Genomic DNA, 21,630 nt, shown 5'->3' with positions numbered 1-21,630 from the left:
GTGATGGCTCTTGGTGGTGTCTCTCAATGACTGTCTGTGCACAGTGGCTCTCAGTAGCCCACAGTGGCTCTCAGTGGTGTCCCATGGTGGCTGTCAGTGCACAGTGGCTCTCAGTGTCTTGCAGTGGCTCTCAATGCACAGTGGCTCTCAGCATCTTGTGGTGGCTCTCGGTGCGTGGTGGCTCTCAGTGGCTCTCGGTGGCTCTCAGCAGTGTCCCTTGCTGTCTCTCAGTGTCTCTCAGTGTCCCTCAGTGTCCCTCAGTGTCCCTTGCTGTCCCTCGGTGTCTCTCAGTGTCCCACAGTGTCCCTCGGTGTCCCCTGCTGTCCCTCGGTGTCCCCTGCTGTCCCTCGGTGTGTCACCGTGCCCTTGTCCCCGCAGGTCTCCGCCGGACGCCCAGCCGGCTGTCGGGGCTGAGCACGGCGGGGTCTCTGCCGGGCCCGGGTGTCCCGGGGCTGAGCTGCGAGCTGCAGGACTGTCCCTTCTGTGCCACCCTCCTGGACGACCCCGACCTGGCCCTCAGCGACTCGGACAGCAACGCCGACTCCGACAGCAACGGCGTCTACGAGTTCACGCAGGACCTGCGGCACGGCGACCGCCGGGACCAGCTGCAGCAGCAGCAGCAGCGGGGCAGGAGGAGGAGGAGGAAGAAGAAGGCCAAGGAGAGGAACAAGGTGGTGAAGCTGTGGAAGGCGTTCGGCGCCAAGCTCAAGAGGATCGTGGAGAGCAAATACTTCAACCGCGGGATCATGATCGCCATCCTCATCAACACCCTCAGCATGGGCATCGAGTACCACGAGCAGGTGAGCGGCCTCGGGGGTCCCGGGGGGGGCCTTGGTGTCACTGTAGGACACCAAAGAAAGATGAGAGACTCCAAATGTTTCACAAGGCAAGGAGCATAGAAAAAAGGCTTTATTGTCTAATTCTTGTTACCTTTTATAAGGTGTTCCGATACAGACTTTACGTGGTTGGTAAATAGGAACAACACCTCTCTAATCCCATGGGTTAAACCAGAGAAACAGCAAAACACCACCTGGACAAAGGTTGTTCTGAGAAAGGAGAGTTGCTGGCCAGGATTGTTTTGAGAAGAAACTTTCTTGAGAAATTTTTCCTTGGGTAAAAGTCAGCAGCTGCTAGCAGGCTAAAATCTCTCAGACCCAGAAATATCAGGCCCACAGCCTGCGGTGACTGGAGTTGGTTTCAAGTTTGCCAGTTTCTCTTTCCCAAATTACGTGTAGTGGTTTCAATGCCTGCTAGAATTATTTACTCTTTTTCTGCTGTGAGATAGGCTTAGGAGAAAAGCAAAGCAGTTTTAAAACTCAAAAAGGTATAAAGACAAATATGAAGAGATGTCAGGAGGAAAGAGGATTTTTGTTGTTGGAAATGGGGCTGAAGATGATCCTGTGAGGAGCAGGAGAAGCCTTTGGGGTGTGGGACACCTGGAAGTGCTGGTGGGGTGTGCAGAGCTGAAATGTGTGTGTTGGATGTGTCTGCTCAGAGCCTGGCTGCTCGTTGGCTGGGAATTATTGATACAAAGAGGAGCCTCTGTGGTGGAAATACCTTTGGTCTGACGGTTGTGCTGGAGATAACCCAGGCAGAAATTTCTTCTTTGATCTGGATCTTCAAATAAGGCTTAAACTATCAGGCGATACTAAAAGCAGCAAAGAAAAAGAAATTAGGTTGTCCCTGAAGGCTCCAAACCCTTTAATTTGCTCTCACAGGGTGCGAGTAGGATTTTATTGAAGTGTTTGAAGGGGGGGAAGGGGAATGGTGCCGTTGTTCCCAGTGTTGGGATGGCAGGGAGCGTGCTGGAGCTGAGGACTGGAGGGGCTGTGCCATGGGAGAGGGAGCTGAGCCACGGGAGCATCTCCACTCGGTCACCCTGGCAAAATTCTGTTCTCCTGGGCTTCTCTTTCCTGGAAAACTTGGGGATTTTCCGCTGTTTTCTAGAGGCGTGCTCAGGAATTTCTGGTGTCACCTCTGTGTCAGGTGTAGGAGACGCAGCCCAACGAGGCCAGGATCTGTTTTTTCTGGGATCAAAGGCATCCAGTGCTCCTCCAAAACCTTCCCTGCAGGGTCATGACCAGGTCAGGGTTATTTTTAAAGCTTCTCCTCCTCTCTTCCGTGGTCTGTCCTTTTGGGAATGAGGAGCAAAGGCAGAGCAATCCACCCAAAGGCAGGACAAAATCTCTGCAGCTCCTCTCCATCATTTCCCAGGATTAAGCACTGCTCAGGACCATGACAAACAACCCTCTGGAGTGCTGCTATTTCATTTTCTCTCCACTCCTGTGCTTTAACACCCCCTATTTTAGGCCGAGACTTATTTTCTTTCCAAAAAAAAAACCCCAGGACTCAGCTAAAACAACCTCAGCCATGCAACAACAAATCAGAATTACAGCAAAGTGTCCAAATCCAGCAAGGATTGAGCTGTCCCTGTCAGCTCCCTGTCGAATCCTGCTTCGCTGTTCCACAAGAAGTTCTAAAATCGGGGAAAAAAACCACCTTGGCAATGGCTTCTGAATAGACCATTCATCCCTCATTTCTGCATGGATACTCTTTTGTCAGGCGGATACAGCTTTGTCAGCCCTCGGCTTTTGCCGTGATGGGAGCTGGGGGAAAACCTGAGGCAGGCAGCAGGGAGAAAATCCAGGGATCACACGGAGTGTGTCCCCAATCAGTCCCGTAAAGGGAATCGGGATAATTACAGCCTCGCTGCTAACAAAGGAGAGCTGTAGCTGGCTGGCTTTTATTGCGTTCTACCTTGTAAAAGCTTGGCTTTAGGGCATCTCAAAGCCAATGGCAATAAAGATTCCAAAGCTTTTTTGGCTGCCGAGCATCAGATTCCTGCCAGCTCAGCTCGCAGGCACTGCCCAATAAAAAGGGAGGAATTTGGAAGTGAAACCTGGAAAAGTTCTTCCACGTGCCTGGGGCGCTGGGATAATGAGGTGTGGAGTGTGGGAGCCCAGCTTGGTGACACCTCACCCAAACCCTCTGGTCCCGGGGGCTGAGGCACCGTCCAAATCCAATGGGAAATGGCTCTGGGCTCCCAGATCGGGCACAGGGATTTGTGGGCAGAGTGGGGTGATTTGGGAGCCCCTCTGGAGTGAGAATTGGCTGCTGGGCTCGGGGTGCGGCTGGTTCGTCTGGGGAGCAGGAGGAGGTGTCTGGGCAAAGTGTCCCAGAGCCCCAGCGAGGCTTTGGGGTGGAGGGGAGGGAGGATGGCTCAGTTTGGGATCATGAACCTGACAGGAAAAACAGTGGGATCACCGTTTTCTGGATGCTGCCCAGAGAATTCCAGCTGGGAAGTTCTGAGCCTCTCGGGGCTGTAACCAGCTGTCGGTGTTGCCATTGTGTTGTCTTCTCCATCCTCCCAAATCCAGAGGCCATTCCCCAGGTTAAAAGGATTTAGGAGCTGCTCTGTGGCTCTCCTCAGTTTTCCTTGCTCCCACCAAGCTGTTCCATGTTAGTCCAAGAGCAGTTTTTAGAGAATCCAGGGAAGCCTGTGCCCTGTGCCTGCTGGTGGCAGCATGGGAAGGGCTCTGCTGGGCCCTGAATCCCTGCAGAACACAACCACAGAACCCTGGAATGGTTTGGAATTTTGAAGTTCATCCAGTTCTGGCACTTTGCCACGGGCAGGGACACCTTCCACTCTCCCAGGTTGCTCCAAGCCCCATCCAGCTTGGCCTTGGACACTTCCAGAGATGGGACATCCACAACTTTTCTAGGAAGCCTGTCCCACCAACACTTCCCACCATTTATTCAGAGTGAAACAGCTTCAGCAGCTTCCCTGCTCTTGACTTTGAACACTTTTTTTTTTGGTCATTGTCTGGTTGTATCAAACTGCAAACAAGCCAGAGCAGCAGCCCCAGGGGAGCCCATCGCAAACCTCACTATCCACAGGGAAATGCCCAATCCCTTTCATAAAAGTTATTCATGGCTTTTTGGTTTGGTTTGGGTTTTTTTTTTTTTTCCCAACTTCTCCATAGTCACCAGTGGCTTTGCAGATAGATGGACACAGAAAATGGATTTTTATAGGAGTTGGTCAGGGCCAAAACGTGGGCCCTGTGTGTGTGGGAAGGGTGAGGGGCTCCGGACGCGTGGGGAGGGAGATGGAGCAGGGCTGATACCGCTGCTCTCAGCCTGGGACGAGGCAGAGCTCTGCAGAGAAGTCTCACGGAGCCCTCTTGAGGCAGTGGAGCATCATTGTCCTGCTCCTCTGGATGAGGGAATCGTGGGTGGGAAGTGCCAGGCTGGAGGCAAAGACCCCCGGGCTCCGGGATTTCTTTGTCTTTGGAATCACAGAACATCCTGAGTTAGGAGGGACCCGCATCCACCCCAAAACCCCACCCTGGGCGTCCCTGGGAGTGGTGTCCAAACCCTCCTGGAGCTGCGGCAGCCTCGGGGCCGTGCCCATTCCCTGGGGAGCCTGGGCAGTGCCCAGCACCCTTGAGGGAAGAACTTTTCCCTAAAATCCAACCTAAACCTCCTGTGAGACAACTTCATCCCATTCCCTGGGTGCTGTCCCTGCCACAGGGAGCAGAGATGGGGAGGAGCTGAGGTTGTGCTGTCACAGCCTCTGGTGCTGCCTCAAGACAAAGAGAGCCCTGTCCAGATCCAAGGCCCCTCAGGGCTTCAGGCTGTGTTTTCGTGGGAATTCTGGAGAAATTCCCACCAGTGGCTGCTCTTGGCTAAATGGCACCACCCCCTTTAGTGCACGGAGCTTGGGAATCATGGAATGGTTTGGGTTGGAAGGGACTTGAAACATCATCTCATTCCCCCCCGGTCACAGGCAGGGACACCTTCCATTGTCCCAGGGTGCTCCAAGCCCCATCCAGCCTTGCCTTGGACACTTCCAGGGATCCAGGGACAGCCACAGCTTCTCTGGGCACCCTGTGCCAGGGCCTGCCCACCCTCACAGGGTTTAACAGGTTTTCCAAACCGTTGTTCCAAAGCGTGTCATTCCCCCGAGGGGATCCTGTCCTGTGCCTGCCGGGGACAGCTCCTGGGGAAGGTGAGGAGATGCCAGAAGAGCTCTGCAGAGCTTTCCTCAGGGCAGCACAGCCCGTGTGGGGCAGGAGACCCGGGCAGCTGCTGATGGGAAGCGTTTCCTTGGCATTCCAGGCATTAGGAGCAGTCAGATCCTGCCTGGCACATCCACAGGGTTCACAGGCAGCTCCACCTGGGACACTCAGAGCTGGGCTGGGAACTCAGAGCTTCCAGGGCACTGTTCATTAGCATCAGCACAGACTGGATTTCAAAGCTTCATTGCTTGCTGTGGAGTCTCTGGTATTATTTTTTTTCTTCTCCTGTGCTGTGTTTGTTTATAAAGTTATACATTTATATTTTTTATTTTATTAATGTATTCATTTAATAAGTTATTAATTTATTAGTTTGCTGATTTATTGATTTATTGGTTTATTAATTTATTAATCCGTCCATCCCCAGCACAAGGAGCACTCCCAGGGATGAGGAGAGCCAAGTACAAAGAGGGAGGCGATCCTTGCATTAATCTTCCGGGCGGTTTCAGAACATTGGATGAGTTTTTTGTTCTGCATTTCATTGCAGCTGACAACTCTCCAGAGGAGCTGAGAATGTGCCACGGCACTGCAGCACTGAGCAGGGGACAGGGCACTCCAAAGGCATCACCTTTGGGATGCTGGGCTGGGATAGCCGGCACAGGGGATCCTGTTCCAGGAAAATCCATTCCTTTGTGCCCCAGAATCGATGTCACTGAGTGCTCTGAGGAAATAATTGCTGCTCCTCCAGCCTGCCTCGATTCCCAGCTCCCTGGTTATCCAGGAGAAGGACAGAGCCCTTCATTTGCCCAGGAGAGGTGCTGGTGTTATCCCTGCAGAGATCCAGAGCCCCTGCTTGGCTTCCCAGAAGAATTTGCTGAAGGAGCCGTTGATACTTGTAATGATCCCACATAAAAGGCTCCATTTACATCAAATGGCGCTAGAAACGTTACTTTATATTCTCTCCTCAGCAGAGAAGTACAAATTAGTATTTGTTCCAAGCTATTGCTGTTCAAAGGGCTTTTAATTGCTTTTCTGATCCCTCATCCATGGCGTGTGTTTCGTCTGGAGCAGCTGCCTTTGGAGCAGCTTGGAGCTGACCTTGAGGGGCACCCAGTGGTCCGTGGCTTGTCAGAGCGAGAGGAGTGTTGGTTTTGAGTAGAACATTTCATTATTCTGGAGTAAAAAGTCATTCTGTGCGATTGAAGGTAGCGCTCGCTTCAGCAGTGACGTCCTGTTTTTAGCCTTTGCCAATTTTGGCTTGAAAAATTGGTTTGGCATGGAAAGCTCAGCACTCACTCAGAAAGCAGAGCAGAATTTTTCAGCAGTTGTTTGAAGCAAATTGCTGAAATTCCTTTTGAGTTGTGAGTCAATAAAATATTACCCTGAGCTGAGATTCGCGCTTTCAGCTGGCAAAACTTGCTCTCCCAGATTTTTTGCAGGATCCAATTTTAAGGACTCACACGCTGGCAGGATTTGAGGAAAACTGATTCCCCCAGTCCAGCCTGGGATGTGAAAATTCAGCCCAGTGTGTTTGTGGTTGTTGTATAAATGGTGTGAGACTCATCCTGACCTCAGGAGTGCTTTAGGTTTTGTGTCTGGGCTTTGCCAGCTGCATTCCAAGTTCTCCCTTCCCTGCTCCTTCTCCAAGGTCCCAGCAGTGAGAGGACAAGTCTCCCCAGGCCTTGGCTGGATCAGTGGAGAACACACATCAGTGATGGAAATTCAGCTTTTTCCACAGCTTGTGGGTAACCTGAGTTCTGTCTCCACCTCAGGGAAGGGCTTTTCCTGGGGAACTTTGGGAAAGACACCCAAAGGGTGGGGTTGGTTGGGGTCAGCACCAGGTTGGGGATCCCTCCCCTGATCAGAGCCAGCAGCAGCTCCCACGTGGAGATTTCCACCTGGAAGGTGTCATTCCCACCGCAGAGGGAATCAGGGATCAGAGGCAGGATTGTAGGAGCTGGAGGCAGGGGAAATCCAGGTGTCCTGGCTCAGTGTCGGATCATTGTAATGGATAAAGCACACAGAGCCTCCTCTCTCCCACTTTTCTCCAATTTAAGGGCTCCTCCCCTGCTCTGTTCTCCTTCTCTGGGTATATTTTGTTTTACTATATAAGGGAAAGAGATCCCAGAGATCCTTCCATCACTGGAGCAGGCAGGAGCAGCACCTCGGCAGGGCAGGGCTGAGGTCATAACCCCCCAGTGCTGACACCCCGGGCAGAGCCAGACCAGTGGGGTCTGGATTCCTCTGGATGTGCTCACTGGCTGTGGGAATATCCCAAAATTCCCTGTGGAACTGCAGGCACGTTTCCCACTGCCTGCAGTGGTTGCTTCCCCTCACTTTTGCCATCAGTTGTTTCTCTGCTGAGGGATTGGGATGTAAATCCCAGGCAGGTGACAGTGCTGTCTGCAAGCCAGGGATGTGCTCAGCCCCACAGCGTGCAGGACCCCCGCAGATGTGTTTTTTTTCCATCTGGATCCACCCCCAGATCCCCTGGGCTCAACCCCCTGGGGTGGCACGGGGCCGGCAGCTGGCGGCTGCAGCCGGGTTGTTGGAGTTTCAGCTGGCAGGTAAAATAAACCCAGCGGGATGCAGCGCCCAGAACGAGAGCAGAGTGCTCCTGGCAGCTGCATTCCCTCAGGAATGTGTGTGTTAATCCCAGCCAGGCCCTCGTGCTGGGACAGTGGCTCTGATGTGCTCTGGGTGGGGTTGGCGCCGTGTGGCCGCTCTGTGCTGAGGGACACGGGGTGACGTGGATCCACAGGCACAGAGAGGGGTTTTGTTAAGTTCTGCTGCCAGCCAGATTCGTGCTTTTCATCTGGGGCTGGGCTGGGGAGCTGTCTCAGTCTGGAAAGACAGGTGTCTGCCAGGGGAAAGCCGGAGCTTCCCTTGGAATGGAGAATGAAAATCCCTCCCTCTGAATTGTTATAGTTTTGAAATTAAGGGGCTTTTCAGGTAAAGATATGGGGATAGAAATAACAGTTCTTTACTAAGGATATTAAATATTTAGTTGTACAAAAAAAAGCAAATGAACAAGAAAGAAAAACACTGCCAGAGGCAGAATATAACCTGGCACCCCATTGGTCAGGGTGTTGGAGCAGTCCAATCCAGTCCTCCTGCAGTGACAGATGTGGTTCTGTTGGAGCAATGATCCTGTTCAAGGGTGCAGTTTTCCTCTGAAGCTCCAGTGGTGCTGAGATGGGGCTGGTTTTCCTCTGGCAATCCAGTGCAGACAGGCTGTGCTGGTGCTCGGAATCCCAGGGTTGATCCAGGTGGGAATGCTGGGCTCCTCCCCCTGGGTGGAGCCTCTCCCAAAGGGATGGTGGAATTGTGTCAGCCCTGCAGTGAGCCTGGACGGCCCATGGACAGCAGATACCCCTGGAGGGAGGGTGGGTCCTGGAAGGGACAAAGAAACACTGGATTTAACAGCTGCCCATTAACAGAAGAGTTCTCCCCAGTGTCATGAGGGACAAGTCATGGAAGAGATAAAGAAGGAACACCTCCCCAGCCAGTTTCAACAGAAGACATCTTGCATTCCCTCAGGAACCAAGACAGGATTGGAGCAAATCCGTGGGGCGGCTTTGAGCTGGAGAGCAAATCCACAGGCAAATTCCACAGGCAGCCCCTCGGCAGGTCTGGGGACAGCTCCGGGGTGCCAGCTGTGATCAGGGACCCCAGAGGTGTCACAGCACCCCCTGCACGTGGCAGCAGCTCCCATCCTCCAGGAAAAGCAGGGACAAAGGCAGGGAGTGCAGAGAAGGAATTGTGAAAGGCTGAGGCAGGAAAGCTTTGGCACCTTGGGAAGGAAGGAGTGGTTTGTGTTGATACGGGAGGTGTGGAGCTGCTGGTTCCATCAGCTGAGGATGTTCCTGCTTCCATCTTTTGTTTCCTGGGATTTTTCCTGAGACAGGGATTGCAATGTGCTCTGTGCCAGCCTGATGTGCCAGGTGGGATTTTAGGAAGTATTTCCTCACTGGGACAGTGGTTAAATACAGGAAGGGGCAGTGGTGGGGTCACCATCCCTAGAAATGGGAAAAATCAGTGGATGTGGAATTTCATGATGTGGATTGGATGATCTTGGAAGACTTTTCCAATTTTAGTGACTTTGTAATGATGAAATTGGGAATGGGATCAGAGCCTTGCACCTCCAGAGCAGATTTAAGAGAGAAACATTGTGAAGGCATGGAAAGAGCAGCCAGGTGTGGATTAAAGATGCTCAGGGTGGCAATGCAGCCCCTTCCCCCTGGGCACTCAAACTGCTCCATTCCCAAATTCACCCAGCTGTGGATTTTCCCTCAGGTTTTAACCAGGATTCTCCACCCAGGACAGTGAGACTTCCCAGAATCATGAATGAAGTTGGAAAAGTCACCTTGACAGCTCCTCCTGGGGTTTGTGTTCCAATCATGGGGATGCTTTTTTAGGAGTGGGGTGGAAAGCTGATGTGAGAGGAGCGAGACTCATGGAAATGAGGGAGGTTTGGCATCCCTGCTCACATTCTTTTCGAGCTCTATTTTTGTTTGCACTGTCTGGTTTACAGCCCTAAAGACAGCCTGACTCCCAATTTGGGAAAAACGCTGTGCACAGGCCTCGGAGCATCAGTGGCAAAGCTTTTTTGGAGCAGGGAGGATGGACCAGGAGACCACTTTCCCAGGAGTTTTCTCTCCTGCCTGATCCCTGTGCAGATTAATTTCTCCTCTCTCCCTGTCCTTGTCCTCTCCTTGTCCCACACACAGACAAATCTGAAAGTTGTGAGTGGAGTAAAAAATGAGAAAGCAGCATCCGAAAAAAAAAAAAAGAAAATAGTTAATTTTATATACTCCAGAGGGAATTGGCTTTGCTGCAGACAGATGGATCCTGTAATTCCCTGTCTCTCGACATGACTATACATGGATTGGTCCCAGTTCCTTGGGCTTGGGGTGGGATGGGAGGCCAGAGGGTGCTGGCAGCTCCCAGAACTGCACCTGGAGCAGTGCTGGCACCAGGAGCACAAATCCCTGCCTCTCTGCTCCCCAGGCACATCAGGCAGGAGTTTCCCGGCTCTGAGCCGCCTCAAATCCAATCAATAAACGGGAATAAATCAAACCACGGGGAGAGAGCAGGATATGGGAGAGAAATCAGCATTTTCCTTTCATTCCTGAAGGGCTCAGGGGCAAAACATCCACCCTGAGGGCATCGTTTGTCCCGGTCGCTGCTGCTGGGAGGACAAAGAGTTGAAAGTCGTTTGTGGAAATGATTTGGAGGCAGGAGAAGCCGAGGACAGAGAGAACAGCGTGGGTTGCTGGGCAATTATCTCCTCAGCAGTGACCCGTGTGTGCTGCAGAGCCCTCCCCGGTGCTGGAGGCTCCGGGAGCTGCCAGGAGGAGAGATCAGCATCCTGGATGGCTCCGGGACACAGCTCCTGATGTGCTGCCCGTGCCAGGGAAAGGGGAGCGCCAGAAATCCCAGTTGGTGCCTCTGGGAGCACCAGAGCCAGAGGTGATGAGGGGAGCGACTCATAATCCCCCAAAAACACTTCTGTGCCGTTCCCATTTCTCTGCTTCTCCCCCTGGCTTTCCCCCCACCATTCCAGGCTGGAATGATGGGATGGATTTCCATCCCTCCCTTCCTTCTGTCAGGCTCCCAGCACACACAGACACCCCCAGAGCAGCAGGAATCTCTCCCTGGCTGCACTGGGGGACGTTCCTCAGCTCCTTCCTTTCCCCAGAACAGCTTTTCCCTGTTCCTGAGGCTGAGTTGAACCTGCAGAGGGTGATGGACAGGCAGGCTGAGACTCCCAGACAGGTAATGAGGGAAGCAAAGCGAGCAGTGGATGTTTCCCACCCGACTTGCCACAAGTCCTTTTGTATTTCAGAAATTATTTTAAAGCCATGGATTTCCTCCCACTCCTTTTTTTTTTTTTTCTTTTTTTTTTTTTTTCCCTCTTCCTTGCTCGTCAGGGTGTAACAGCACAGGGTTTCATCCACATTTGATTTTTTTTAACTCTGACAGGAAACCTGAGCTCTGGATTTCTGGCTGCAGCTGTCACTCCTCTGCAAACAGGCAGGGAGATGAAGGTTAACAAGTTTGGGCTCGGGGGAAGGCTTGTAAAACAGCCCTGCAGAAGGTTTTTGTGTCATCACACCTGCCTGAGGAACAGATCCTCTCTGAGCTTCTCCAGCCCAGGGTTATTCATCATCATCTGCAGCCAGTACTTTTCTAATTGAGTGTCCTCGTTGGAAACCCTCGAAACTCCAAATGGAATCTTTTCCCCTTGTCTGATGCAGAAGGAAAACGCAGGCTGGGGAGCCTGGGGGATGCTTTAAAAAGCCCAGAATGGCACTGGGCAGGCTTGCTGCAGCCATCTGTTCCAGTCCCAGGGGTGAGCACTCACCAGGAGGCACAGCATGCTCCAGAACATTCCTGGTGTGTTCTCCAGATGTCCCAATCCCTGTGGCTGGAGGCAGGGATGCTCTGCCTGTGCCACGCTGCTCCCTCACTCCTGTGGCTGAAGTGTGAAGTCCTGGCTGGGTGATTTTAAGGGAGGTTTGCTGAAATAAGACAAAAATCGTTCCTGACTTTGGTTTGAACGAGGAACTTGGCCTGGAAAGTACCGACTCTGCTCAGAAATGGTGTGCCTGGAGTAGAAGGACTTGTCAGAACACGTGGCTGTGTGTCCTCAGGGTCACTGCACTCTGGTTCAGGCTCTCTGTGGCTTAAGGGAGTTGTGTCAGCAGGATGGGAAGTTTTGGCCGTGTCCATGGACTTCTCTGTGCTTCAGCCAGCCTGGAGAAGAGGAAACTCCTCGGGATCTGCAGCTCCTGGGACCAGGGAATGGTGGTTCACGTCCAACCTGGAGCCAGAGCTCCAGGAATATTTGGACACCACTCCAGGGATGTCCAGGGTGGGATTTTTGGGGTGTCTGTGCAGGGCTGGACGATCCCTGTGGATCTTTTCCAATCAGGACATTCCATAATTCTGTGAATGGAGCCAGATTGGAACCCTGCTCCTCAGCAGGCCCCCAATTCCCTCCTCACTCCTCTCTCCCAGCCTTTGCTGCTCTCCCAAGTTTCTGCCGTGCATCCCAAAGGTTTTTTTAGCATTTCTGTGGAAATCACTTTGGGGCTGTGGAGGGCAGGGGTTGGATTTGAAAAGGAACTCCAGGAAGTCTTCAGTGGGGTCAGGTTTGAGGCTGCCAGCCAGGCAGGAGTCGGTGCAACCAGCAAAGTTGGGAAGGGAAGCAATGGAGATTCTCAAAAGGCAGAGATGCAACAATTTCCTGCCATGTGAGCTCAGGGTGAGGCTTTTGTGATGACACAAACTTTATCCCGAGATGGTTTTGGAGGGAGGCAGACTCAGTTCTGCCTCTCCCACAGAAATCTGGATGAACTGCTCACCTGGGAGGAAACTGCAAAGCTGCTCCTTGATGTGCCAGCTACTCCTGCACCTTGTTAACACGTCAGTCTCTCGGCGCGACCTCTCTTAAGAGGTTTAAACGCTGATAGATTAATTTGCTTTTGATGTCTGGGCTAATGAAGTGCTGGGCCTCCTCTGCTTCATTTTCCAGCCGGTGGATTTGAGGCTCAGGAGCAGCCAGGGCTGGAGCTGGGCTTGGTTTGCTGCTGACTGAGGGAAAGGTTAATTCAGGGTTGGCTGCCACGATCCGAGGACGCTTCCCTGGCTCTGCACAACCACCTGAGGCAACTCCCGGCTGCGGCTGAGCTCCGATAAAAGCCATCATTAGGCGGGGAAGGAGGAAATTCCGTGCTGTGCTCAGCTGTGCAGAGGTCAGGGCGCTTCGGCAGCACCAGCAGCCCGTGGTCACCAAGGCGATGACAGCTCATTGTCATGGAAACACTCGCCACCTCCTCCAGCCCGGATTTCAGCTTGACATCCGCCTTGGATGCCACGAATGAAATCACCTGGCCCACGAGGAGGATTTCCATCGGGGCAGGAGGGTTTGGGAGTGGCGCTCTCGGGGGCTCGGTGTTTGCACAGGGTTGGTGGCGGAGCTTTAGGAGTTTATTAAAGCCACCAGACAGGAGCTGCAATCTAAATCCTCTCACTCCCACTCTCTCAAATCCAACCTGGTGTCGCCTGTTCCAAAACCAAACTCGTTCCCTCCTGCCTGGGGAGAGTCTCAGGTGTTCACCAACCTCAGAGTAGTAGTGAATGGCAATAATTTTAATTAGTACTGCTGTTATTAGGGCTAATCCAGCAGAATTTCATTATTTTAGCAGGGATTTTTATGCCATTATATCAAATTAAAACCACTGTTTTTTATTTTTTCCTGTATCATTTTGTTCCCATAACAATAAAACCACACTGAAATCCAGGGCATGCTTGGGGGTGAGACATCGTTCCTGCAAAAGGAATGAGAAAAATCCGATGGAAAGTCACCTCCTCGGTTTGAAGTCCTGTTTTCCAGACTTTGTTTTTGTTCTTCTCCCAATGTTAGGAACAAATATGCAAGAGCAGCGCAGTGCAAAGCCAGCACAGTGATTTCTGTGGGTATTGGTGGTGGTTTCATAGAATTTCATTTCATTTGAAGAGTGGATTTTTTTGCCATGAAGGTGAAAATGCAGGAGCTCTGGGCCATCTCCAGACTCTGAAATTCTGCCAGATGCAAATCCTGTGCCTGGATGGAATCATGGGATGCAAACAGGTGATGAGGAGCAGGACTCCTTGAGCTTTCCTGCTGCTTTTTGCTGCCATTTGGAAATCCCAGGCTTTCACTCAGTACAGTGTCCAGGTGATCCCAGTGTGCTGAAGGGCAGCTCCACCTTGGAATTCCCTCCTGCCCTTGGTGTCCTTCCTTGCCTTGGAATTCCCTCCTGCCCTTGGTGTCCTCCCCTCCTCAGCAGAACGCGCCGCTCTGGTCTCAGGGAGCAGGAGGGATGTCGGTGCTTGCCATTGTTGTTATTTTTCATTTCCTCAGGCACAAATGGTCTGCAGCTTCTCCTGAGGGCCATGGAGAGCTCTGCTCCCCGGCGGAGCTGTGCCAGGGGAGGCTGAGATGGGATTTTAGGGAAAACTTCTTCCCTAGAGGCTGTCGGGCACTGGAACAGCTCCCCAGGGAATGGGCACGGCCCCAGAGCGTTTGGACAATGCTGCCAGGGATGCCCAGGGTAGGATTTTTGCCATGTCTGAGCAGGGCAGGAGCTGGACTCTGACCTTTGCATGTCCCTCCCAGCTCAGGGCATTCCATGATTCCAGAATTCCCGAGCTCAAACGGAGCAGGAGCTCCGGGGAGCGGCGGCTCATTCCCGCTGCCAGCTGCACCCGCTGGAGGCTGCTGGCAAACACAGCCCCTGCCTTTTGTGCCTTTTTGTCTTCTTGCTTCTCCTTTCTGATCCTGGTGGATGGGCTTTAATTGCTGCTTTAGTCTGGTGCTCCTGGCTAAAAGGAGGGATCAATAATTCACTGGGAAGAACAGCACGGAGCTCCAAGGTTCCCATCTGCCTGCCTTGGCTGAGGGCTGGAGCACCCCGGGCTCTCGCAGATTTGTGTTTTCCGGGACAAAAAGAAGCTCGGGATGATTGCTGGGGTTGCTTGGGGGGTTGCTGGAGGGGGAGGAAAGGTGGATTTCCCCTGGATTAGTTCTCCTGGGTCTGTGTTTGATCTGAGCACGGAGGAGGTGCTGCCTGGGTTCCAGGTGTGGGTTTGCAGATGGTCATTCTCCTGCTATTAAACCTTGAAATCTTCAGCAATTTGGGAGCGTTTCCCTCTTTGGGGAGCTGCATTAAAATTGGGGCTGGAGCAGCTGCAGGCCAGTCTTGGGAGATAAATGGGCTGGAGGTTCATCCCTGAACTTCATCAGCCTGAGGAAAACGTGAATTACCCACCCCAGGAATTACTTGGATCTTAAGATCCCAAGGGATCTTTTTGCTCCAGTGTCACAAAAATCGCAATAAACAGAGCTCAGCTCAGCTGGTCCATCCTCAGGCTCTAAGGCAGGATCAAGTGTTCTCATCTCAGAGCCCTCAGAGGTTTCCTGGCTTTGAGAAGGTGAACAGCCCTGGTTTATTGGGATTAACTGGAACTGGGAATGTTCAGCTTGGAGAAGAAGGTTTGGGGTGACAGAATTGTGGCCTTTCAGTGCTTAAGTGAATCTGCAAGATGGAGAGAGATTTTTCCACAGGGGCCTGGAGTGCCGGGACAGGGGAAATGGCTTCAAACTGACAAGAGGGCAGGGATAGATGGAATATTGGGAAGGAATTCCTCCCTGGGAGGGCTGGGAAGCACAGGGTGCCCAGAGAAGCTGTGGCTGCCCCTGGATGATCCCTGGCAGTGTTCCAGGTCAGGTTGGACAGGGCTTGGAGCACCCTGGGACAGTGGAAGGTGTCCCTGCCATGGCAGGGGCTGGAAGCTGATGGGCTTCAAGGTCCCTTCAACCCAAACCATTCTGGAATTCAGTTTCCCAAAGGGAAACCCTTAAAGAACTCCCTGTGCCCGAACAAGACGCGCCCCCAGCTTTTCTCCTGCTGTCCTCCAACATTTAAATTCCCTCTTTTTATTCCAAGACCCTCAAACCTTTTCAAATCTCTCCCAATCTTCTGCCATCTCTTCACGTCCCGCTTGGGCACTCAGAGGTCGCGTCCAGCCGCTGGCTCCCATTTTCCTCAAGAATTCCCCTCTCCTTGAACCCATTTCCCCCTCCAGCCACTCCAGCTCCTCTCCCTGGGCTGCACAGATGACTAAGCCGAGGTCTTTTTCAAGCTCAGACTGAACACATCCCCATCCTCCCTCCCCAGCAGCAGCCCCTGCTGCGCTCCCCTGATGTGTTTCATCTCCCGGTGCCCGCGGAGCACCAAAGTGCATTTTTCAAAGGGACTCTCCATAAAGCTCTATTAGCAGGGGGATGAGTAATGGCTTGACAAACCAGATTTAAGTGGCCCCTTCTGAATCATCTTGGCAGTAATAGGGGGAGTGTGTCCATTTTTTGATTAAATATTTCCAGTGCCATTAACTCGGCCGAAGTAAACAACTTCTATTGGGTTTGCCTGCTAATGACAACCCAAAGGTCTTTGATCCCGGAGTTCCAGAGAGCCAGGAGCTGGATAAGGATCGTGGAATCGTTGCTAAAGTGTCATCAAAGAGCTGGGAGAGGGTTCTTTGCTCTCTCTGTGTGCGTGTCCTGCCACCTCCAGTGGATGTGGTGCCACCTGTGATGGGCATCCAGAGCCTCTGGGCAGCTGTGGGGCGTGGCTGGAGGATTTTTCCAAGAAAAATCCATCCTTAACCTTCATTTCTTGTGCAGATTCCTTCAGAAAGGAAGGAATCTTGTTGTTCCTTTTTTGCCTGCAAGGGGCCGTGGTGTGTTCCATGGGGTTTGTGTGTATCCCAGTCTTAAATACTCCAGCTCTTCGTATCCCAGGACTCCGTTCACACCTCAAAGGAAAAGGTAGAGCCTCGTTCTTCTTTCTAATCAATGAGATCTGAGATATCCTCAGCCTAAATATAAAAATATATTTAATAATATATTTTTAAAAGGGCCATAAATCAGTAGGAATGCTGCATTGTATTTTAAAAATTAATTCTTTGTGGTTAACCAGCCAAACAAAGCTGATTTCAGGCACTGTGCTGATGATTTGGGGGCCATTAATTATTGACTTCAGTGTGGAGCGTGGTCAAGAACAGCTTTGCAGTGGGCAGGAATGTGTGGACAGAGTTCCTCAGGTAAATGTGATTTTTCTGTGGTGGGGGAGAAGCCAAATTTCTTGGATGAGAGTGAGCCCAGGCCCTGCTCTGAGCTGTCGCGGCCAGCAGATCCACTGGTGCTCCTCAGCATATGGATGGGAATGATTCAGGCTGGATGAATTCCCTGGATTTTGGCCAGAGGCTTTTAAAGGAGCCAAGGCCATGCAGGGTGGGATGGCAGCAGAGAGAAACGTGCTCCTATTTCCAGGGAAAAGGCTCCAGTACCAGATTCTGGAATGTTGGGATGAGGCTGGAGCATCTCCTGGTGGATCCTCCTGTGGGTGATCCCTGCACCCAGCACAGGAGACATTCCCTGGCCTCAGCACAGCCACATTTTCCCTCTTTTTCCTGACAGTGGGACCAGTGTGCAGACTCCATCTCTCCCAGCTGCTCCTGGGGCTTTGCTGGAGACATTCCCTGGTAATTTGGAGAGCTGGTTCCTTCCTACTGCGACTTCTCATGTAATCACTGAACCTGAGCACTTCTGGCCTGCCCTGGGGCATTGCTTTAGAGGGTCTGGGTGGGTTTTTCCTCATTTTAAGGCTTATTTTTGAGCCATCTGTCGCTCCAAGTGATCCTCCACCCAGATATAATCCAGCTGATTGCCCTGCTTTCCCAAACAGTTCTGCTGATAACATTTCAGATCGCCCAGGTCCCGTCCTCCAGAGGCTGCAGGAGGCAGCAGTTGATCTAATCCTGCTTGGCATTTATGTCACTGGAAATGAAATTGCGTTTTGCTGAATGAAACTGAGAAATGGGAAAGTAATACTGCAAATATGTTCTGCCACGTGGGGCCTCCTGCCTGGGAAGCTTCTGAAGGAAGTTGATGATCCCAGAGAGCAAACTCTGCTCCATGGCTCTTCTTGCAGGAGAGGGAAATGTGGCATCCAGGGATTCCTCTGGAGAAAACACTCCCAGCCTGGAGACAGAGTCCTGGGATGGGTTGGAAGGGATCTTAAAGCTCATCCAGGGTCACCTCCCACCGTCCCAGGCTGCTCCAAGCCCCATCCAGCCTGGCCTTGTGCACTTCCAGCGATCCAGGGGCAGCCACAGCTTCCCTGGGAATCTGTGCCAGCGCAATTCCTTCCCCATATCCAAACCTGAGCTTGAAGGACTGGCACAAAAACCTTGGGGAGTGCCTGAATTTGGAATCTGGTCACTGCAGGAGCAGCTGAACTCTGCTGGTTTGGGGGTTTTGGTGCTTCCTCCACCCCCCAGTGTCCCGTTGGCAGCCCCAGGGAGGAGCAGAGTTTTGCCTCTGGAATCTTTAACCATGGAGCAGGGAGTTAAAAGGAACTCTGCAGAGCGTTAGGAGATCAAGCAGGTCAATTGAAAGGAGGAAAAATTACCATCAGTTATCTTCAATTAAATTGTTATCGCTCCACATGAAGGATCCCATTTAGAGGGAGGCATAAAACCTGAGAGCGGAGGTGACTGAGAGAATAAATTTCCCATTTTTCATTCCAGACCCAGAGAGGGAACATCCATCAGCAGGCACAACGAGGAAATCTCTTTTTCCTTCTCTTTCCAGCCTACTTTGAAGCAGAGCCCATTTGGAAATCTCTCAGTGAAACATTTTTTTTTTTTCTGTGGGAAGCACAAACTCCTTGAAGCCACAACTTTTAGGAGAGGCTTTAATGACAGAGAAACCCTTCTCAAGCAGGGCTTGTGCCTCTGAGAGCTTGTGGTTGTGTCTGGCTGTTAAATTTGGGGCAGTGGCACCCCAAAATAGCAAATATCTCAGTTTCCAGGGCTGGGATATCCTGCTTCAAGTCCCTGATCCCTGTCCAAGGCCAGAGAGCAGAAATAACTTTGAACTCTGCTCATGAGCCTGGGAAAACACCACCCAACCCCTTTTTTGCTGGTTTTCTTAGGAAGTTATGTCACATAAAGGAAGGCAATTCCTGTGGTCTAGATGGTCTAAACCAGTTTGAAGTTGATGTTCAGACATGGAGAGGCCAATCTTGTCGTAAATAAACTCCATCCAAATGGTCTACACAGGAGATGTGTTCAGATGCAGGAGCTGAAAAGCCCACTTGTGTTGTTCCTGAGGTTTGGTTTGATTTTTAAAGGCAGGGAATGCAGAGGAGGGAGCAGCCAGGTCTGCAATTGCTCGGGGGGTTCTGCTTGTTTGCTTTGCTGGGTTGTTTACTCACCTCAGAAATATCAGAACTGCTCAGTTTGATCTTTGACAAGCAAAGAAAGGAGAGAAAAATAAAGGTCAAAGCGGAGCCTTCATCTTTGCCAGGGTGTCACTTTACATCCCCTGACAGCTCTGCTTCTGCTGGCTCCTGAAACCCCCTGGAAAAGGAGCTTTTCCCAGCCTTCTCCAGAGGCATGGGAATAAAACCCACCAGATTGCAGAGGGCAGGGCAGCCTGGCCCTTCTGAGCTTTCAATCCCTGCCTGGGAGGTGCCACAGCTTCCCTCTCCTTCCCTGTTATCCTGGGAATGCTCAGATTGTTCCCTGTGAGGGTGGGGAGGCCCTGGCACAGATCTCCAGGGAAGCTGTGGATCCCTGAAGTGTCCCAGGCCAGCTTGGACAGGGCTTGGAGCAACCTGGGATGGTGGAAGGTGTCCCTGCTCATGGATCCTTTCAAGGTCCCTCCCAACCCAAACCCTTCTGGGATTATTTCATTTGCAACTTTCTCTCTTCCATGCCCCAAACAAGTTGTTGTTGGTATTTTTTTTTCCCCTGTTTTTTTTTGCCCCTAGGTGGAACTGGATGGTCCATAAATTTCCTGGATTCCTCCTCCTCTCTCTGCACTTTCTGTGGGTTTGAATTCCCTGACACAGGTGAACTCTGTGTCAATGGAAAACCTGGTAATTGGAGAATTATAATCGCCCAAAAATTTATAATTGCCCAAAAAATGAGGTGAGGGGAGGAAACACGGAATGCCCGGGAGCCAGGCAGGGATTGACAGATCATTACTGTGCCTGCTCAGAGCCTCTGCGTGCTGAACTGCAACATCTAAAGCAGAAAAGCCAACACAAACAAGCCCTGCAAGTCCCATTGACAGCTTTAGGATCGGGACTAAGAGGGAAAAAAAAAAAAAAAAAAAAAACCCAAGTGCAAAGGATGTTTATGAGACTCAATGTTCTGAGTTTGTTTACTGCTCCTCGGGGCTCTGCCACTCTCAGCTCTCCCGGCTCAGGAAAAGTTGAGCTGCTTTGGAGGGGGATTTCTGAAGGAAAACACATTTTTAAATTTTTCTGGAATCTTCCCTGGTCCTTCGGCAGGAAGGAAGTGGTGTTGGAAGAGCCCTTTTTCTCCACTGTGAGAGATGCAGGTGTGATTATTTCTCCTGAAATTTCAAGAGCAGAAAGGTGTCCAGTTGTCCTGCTGGGAATGAGCCTGAATTATGTAAAATAGCAGCTGGTGGATGGCAGCAATCAAAGGAGATGAGGGAGAAAGTGGGCGAGAGGAAAAAGAGGCACAAAAAGATCCCAGTCCTTGGAGAAACTGCAGGAATTCAGGTGCACAAAGAGAATCTGAGGCTGGAAATTCCACCCCTTCATTCTCTGCTTGGAGGAGCCATCCATAATTCGACCGTGATGAGTTTCTCTTTTATTGGATTCCGTGGTTCCAGGCAGGCTCTGGGGTCCTTGCTAAAACCACAAAAAAAAAAAAAAAAAAGGACCTGGGCTTCCAAGGTTTTCAGACCTCAACTATTCAGGAAAGGATTTTTCTGGTCTGTTTATCCGAGCCTAGAATGAACGGTTTGAGGTTTGTCCCTAATAAAAGCATAGTTTGGAATTGCTGGGATATTCTGCAGTGTAAATATGGCCTTGGAAATGGGGCAGAGGGGGGACGTGTTTTGCCTTCAGTCAAGGCTTGCTCTTATTTAAACTCAAGGATGCTGAAATCTTCCAAATGATCCCACACAGTTCCTGCCCTTCCCTTGAATAGTGGGGAATTTGATCCTGCAGCCCACGGATGATTTAAATCTGAAATTCTAAAGGTTAGGCTCAAATCTGAACTTTTTGGAGCATTCCCTAGGGTCTGCCGGTGGGACTTGGGGTTAAACCATTCTGTGCTCGTTTTTGGTGGTAGTTTCCAGCATGGCCATTCCCATTCCAGCCTCCACATCCACGCTGGGGGATCCTCATGCCAGCATTGCCAATCTTCTCCCACATCCCGAGGATTCCTGAGCATTTTGGATGCTCCTGCAATTCCACGTGGTCACCTTCTGGCTCTGGAATCCTGGCCTGATGTGAAGGTCAATAATGGCAGCAGCAAAAGATGTGGAGATCCCCAAAGCTGCTGGGGAGGTCCTGCTCTCCCTGTTTGTGTTTGGAAAAGGAATTTTTTCCTGATTCAGCTTGGAGCCCAATGGTGGGCAGGCGTTTTCCCCGCCAGAGTCGTTAAGGCTTCGAAAAAAAATTGGCAAAAAATGCAAAACCCTCCACTTTAGACCAGCTCTCCTGGAAGTGCCTCATTTTGCTGCCAAGCTTTGCTACGCATCCCGATCCGAGCTGCTTTTCGTGACAGAGCCACTGCTGGAGCCAAAAGCCTGAAGTTTCCAGTTCTGAGCAGGTCAGAAGGAGACATTGCAGCAATTTGAAAGTGCTGTTGCAATTTCGTTTCCTCCCAGCCAGAAAGTTGGGACGAAAATAATCCTCGCCGTGAAAAAAGCTTTGTTTTCAGCAGATCGACGGCTTGTTTCACCCGGAGGAAAAAAAGACTCCTGGAAAAATTCCTTCTCTGGGGTTGGCTTTCATTCGGACAAGAAACAACAGTGGCTCCTAGTGGCTGCCTCCAGGGGAATGGCCAAATCCATCTTGAGTGTCCCTTCCCTGACCCTTCTGGTGGGTCTTTGCTCGTCAGCGAGCGGGAGGAGCGGGAAATTCGCGCTGCGAGCAATAAACCATTTCAGAAGGCATAAAAATATCCCCGTTTCCCGGGCTCCCGTTGGTGTCAGGAGAAGGTAATTACACTGGGA

At 51.4% G+C, this 21,630-nt stretch overlaps 1 protein-coding gene across 1 annotated transcript in view; it reads left to right on the top strand.

The window, feature by feature from the left end:
• Positions 1-21,630, top strand: part of CACNA1H (calcium voltage-gated channel subunit alpha1 H) — a 108,787-nt gene that overhangs the window by 33,862 nt on the left and 53,295 nt on the right. The window contains exon 8 of the mRNA XM_066329904.1: positions 379-800. Within this exon, the coding sequence (XP_066186001.1) occupies positions 379-800 (422 nt within the window). The remainder of the gene's footprint in view (positions 1-378; positions 801-21,630) is intronic.

The sequence above is a fragment of the Sylvia atricapilla genome, chromosome 15 (assembly GCF_009819655.1).
Source record: "Sylvia atricapilla isolate bSylAtr1 chromosome 15, bSylAtr1.pri, whole genome shotgun sequence".
NCBI classification, from domain to species: Eukaryota; Metazoa; Chordata; class Aves; order Passeriformes; family Sylviidae; genus Sylvia; species Sylvia atricapilla.
Note: the sequence above shows the minus strand (reverse complement) of the source record. Positions and strands in the feature narration are given on the sequence as shown.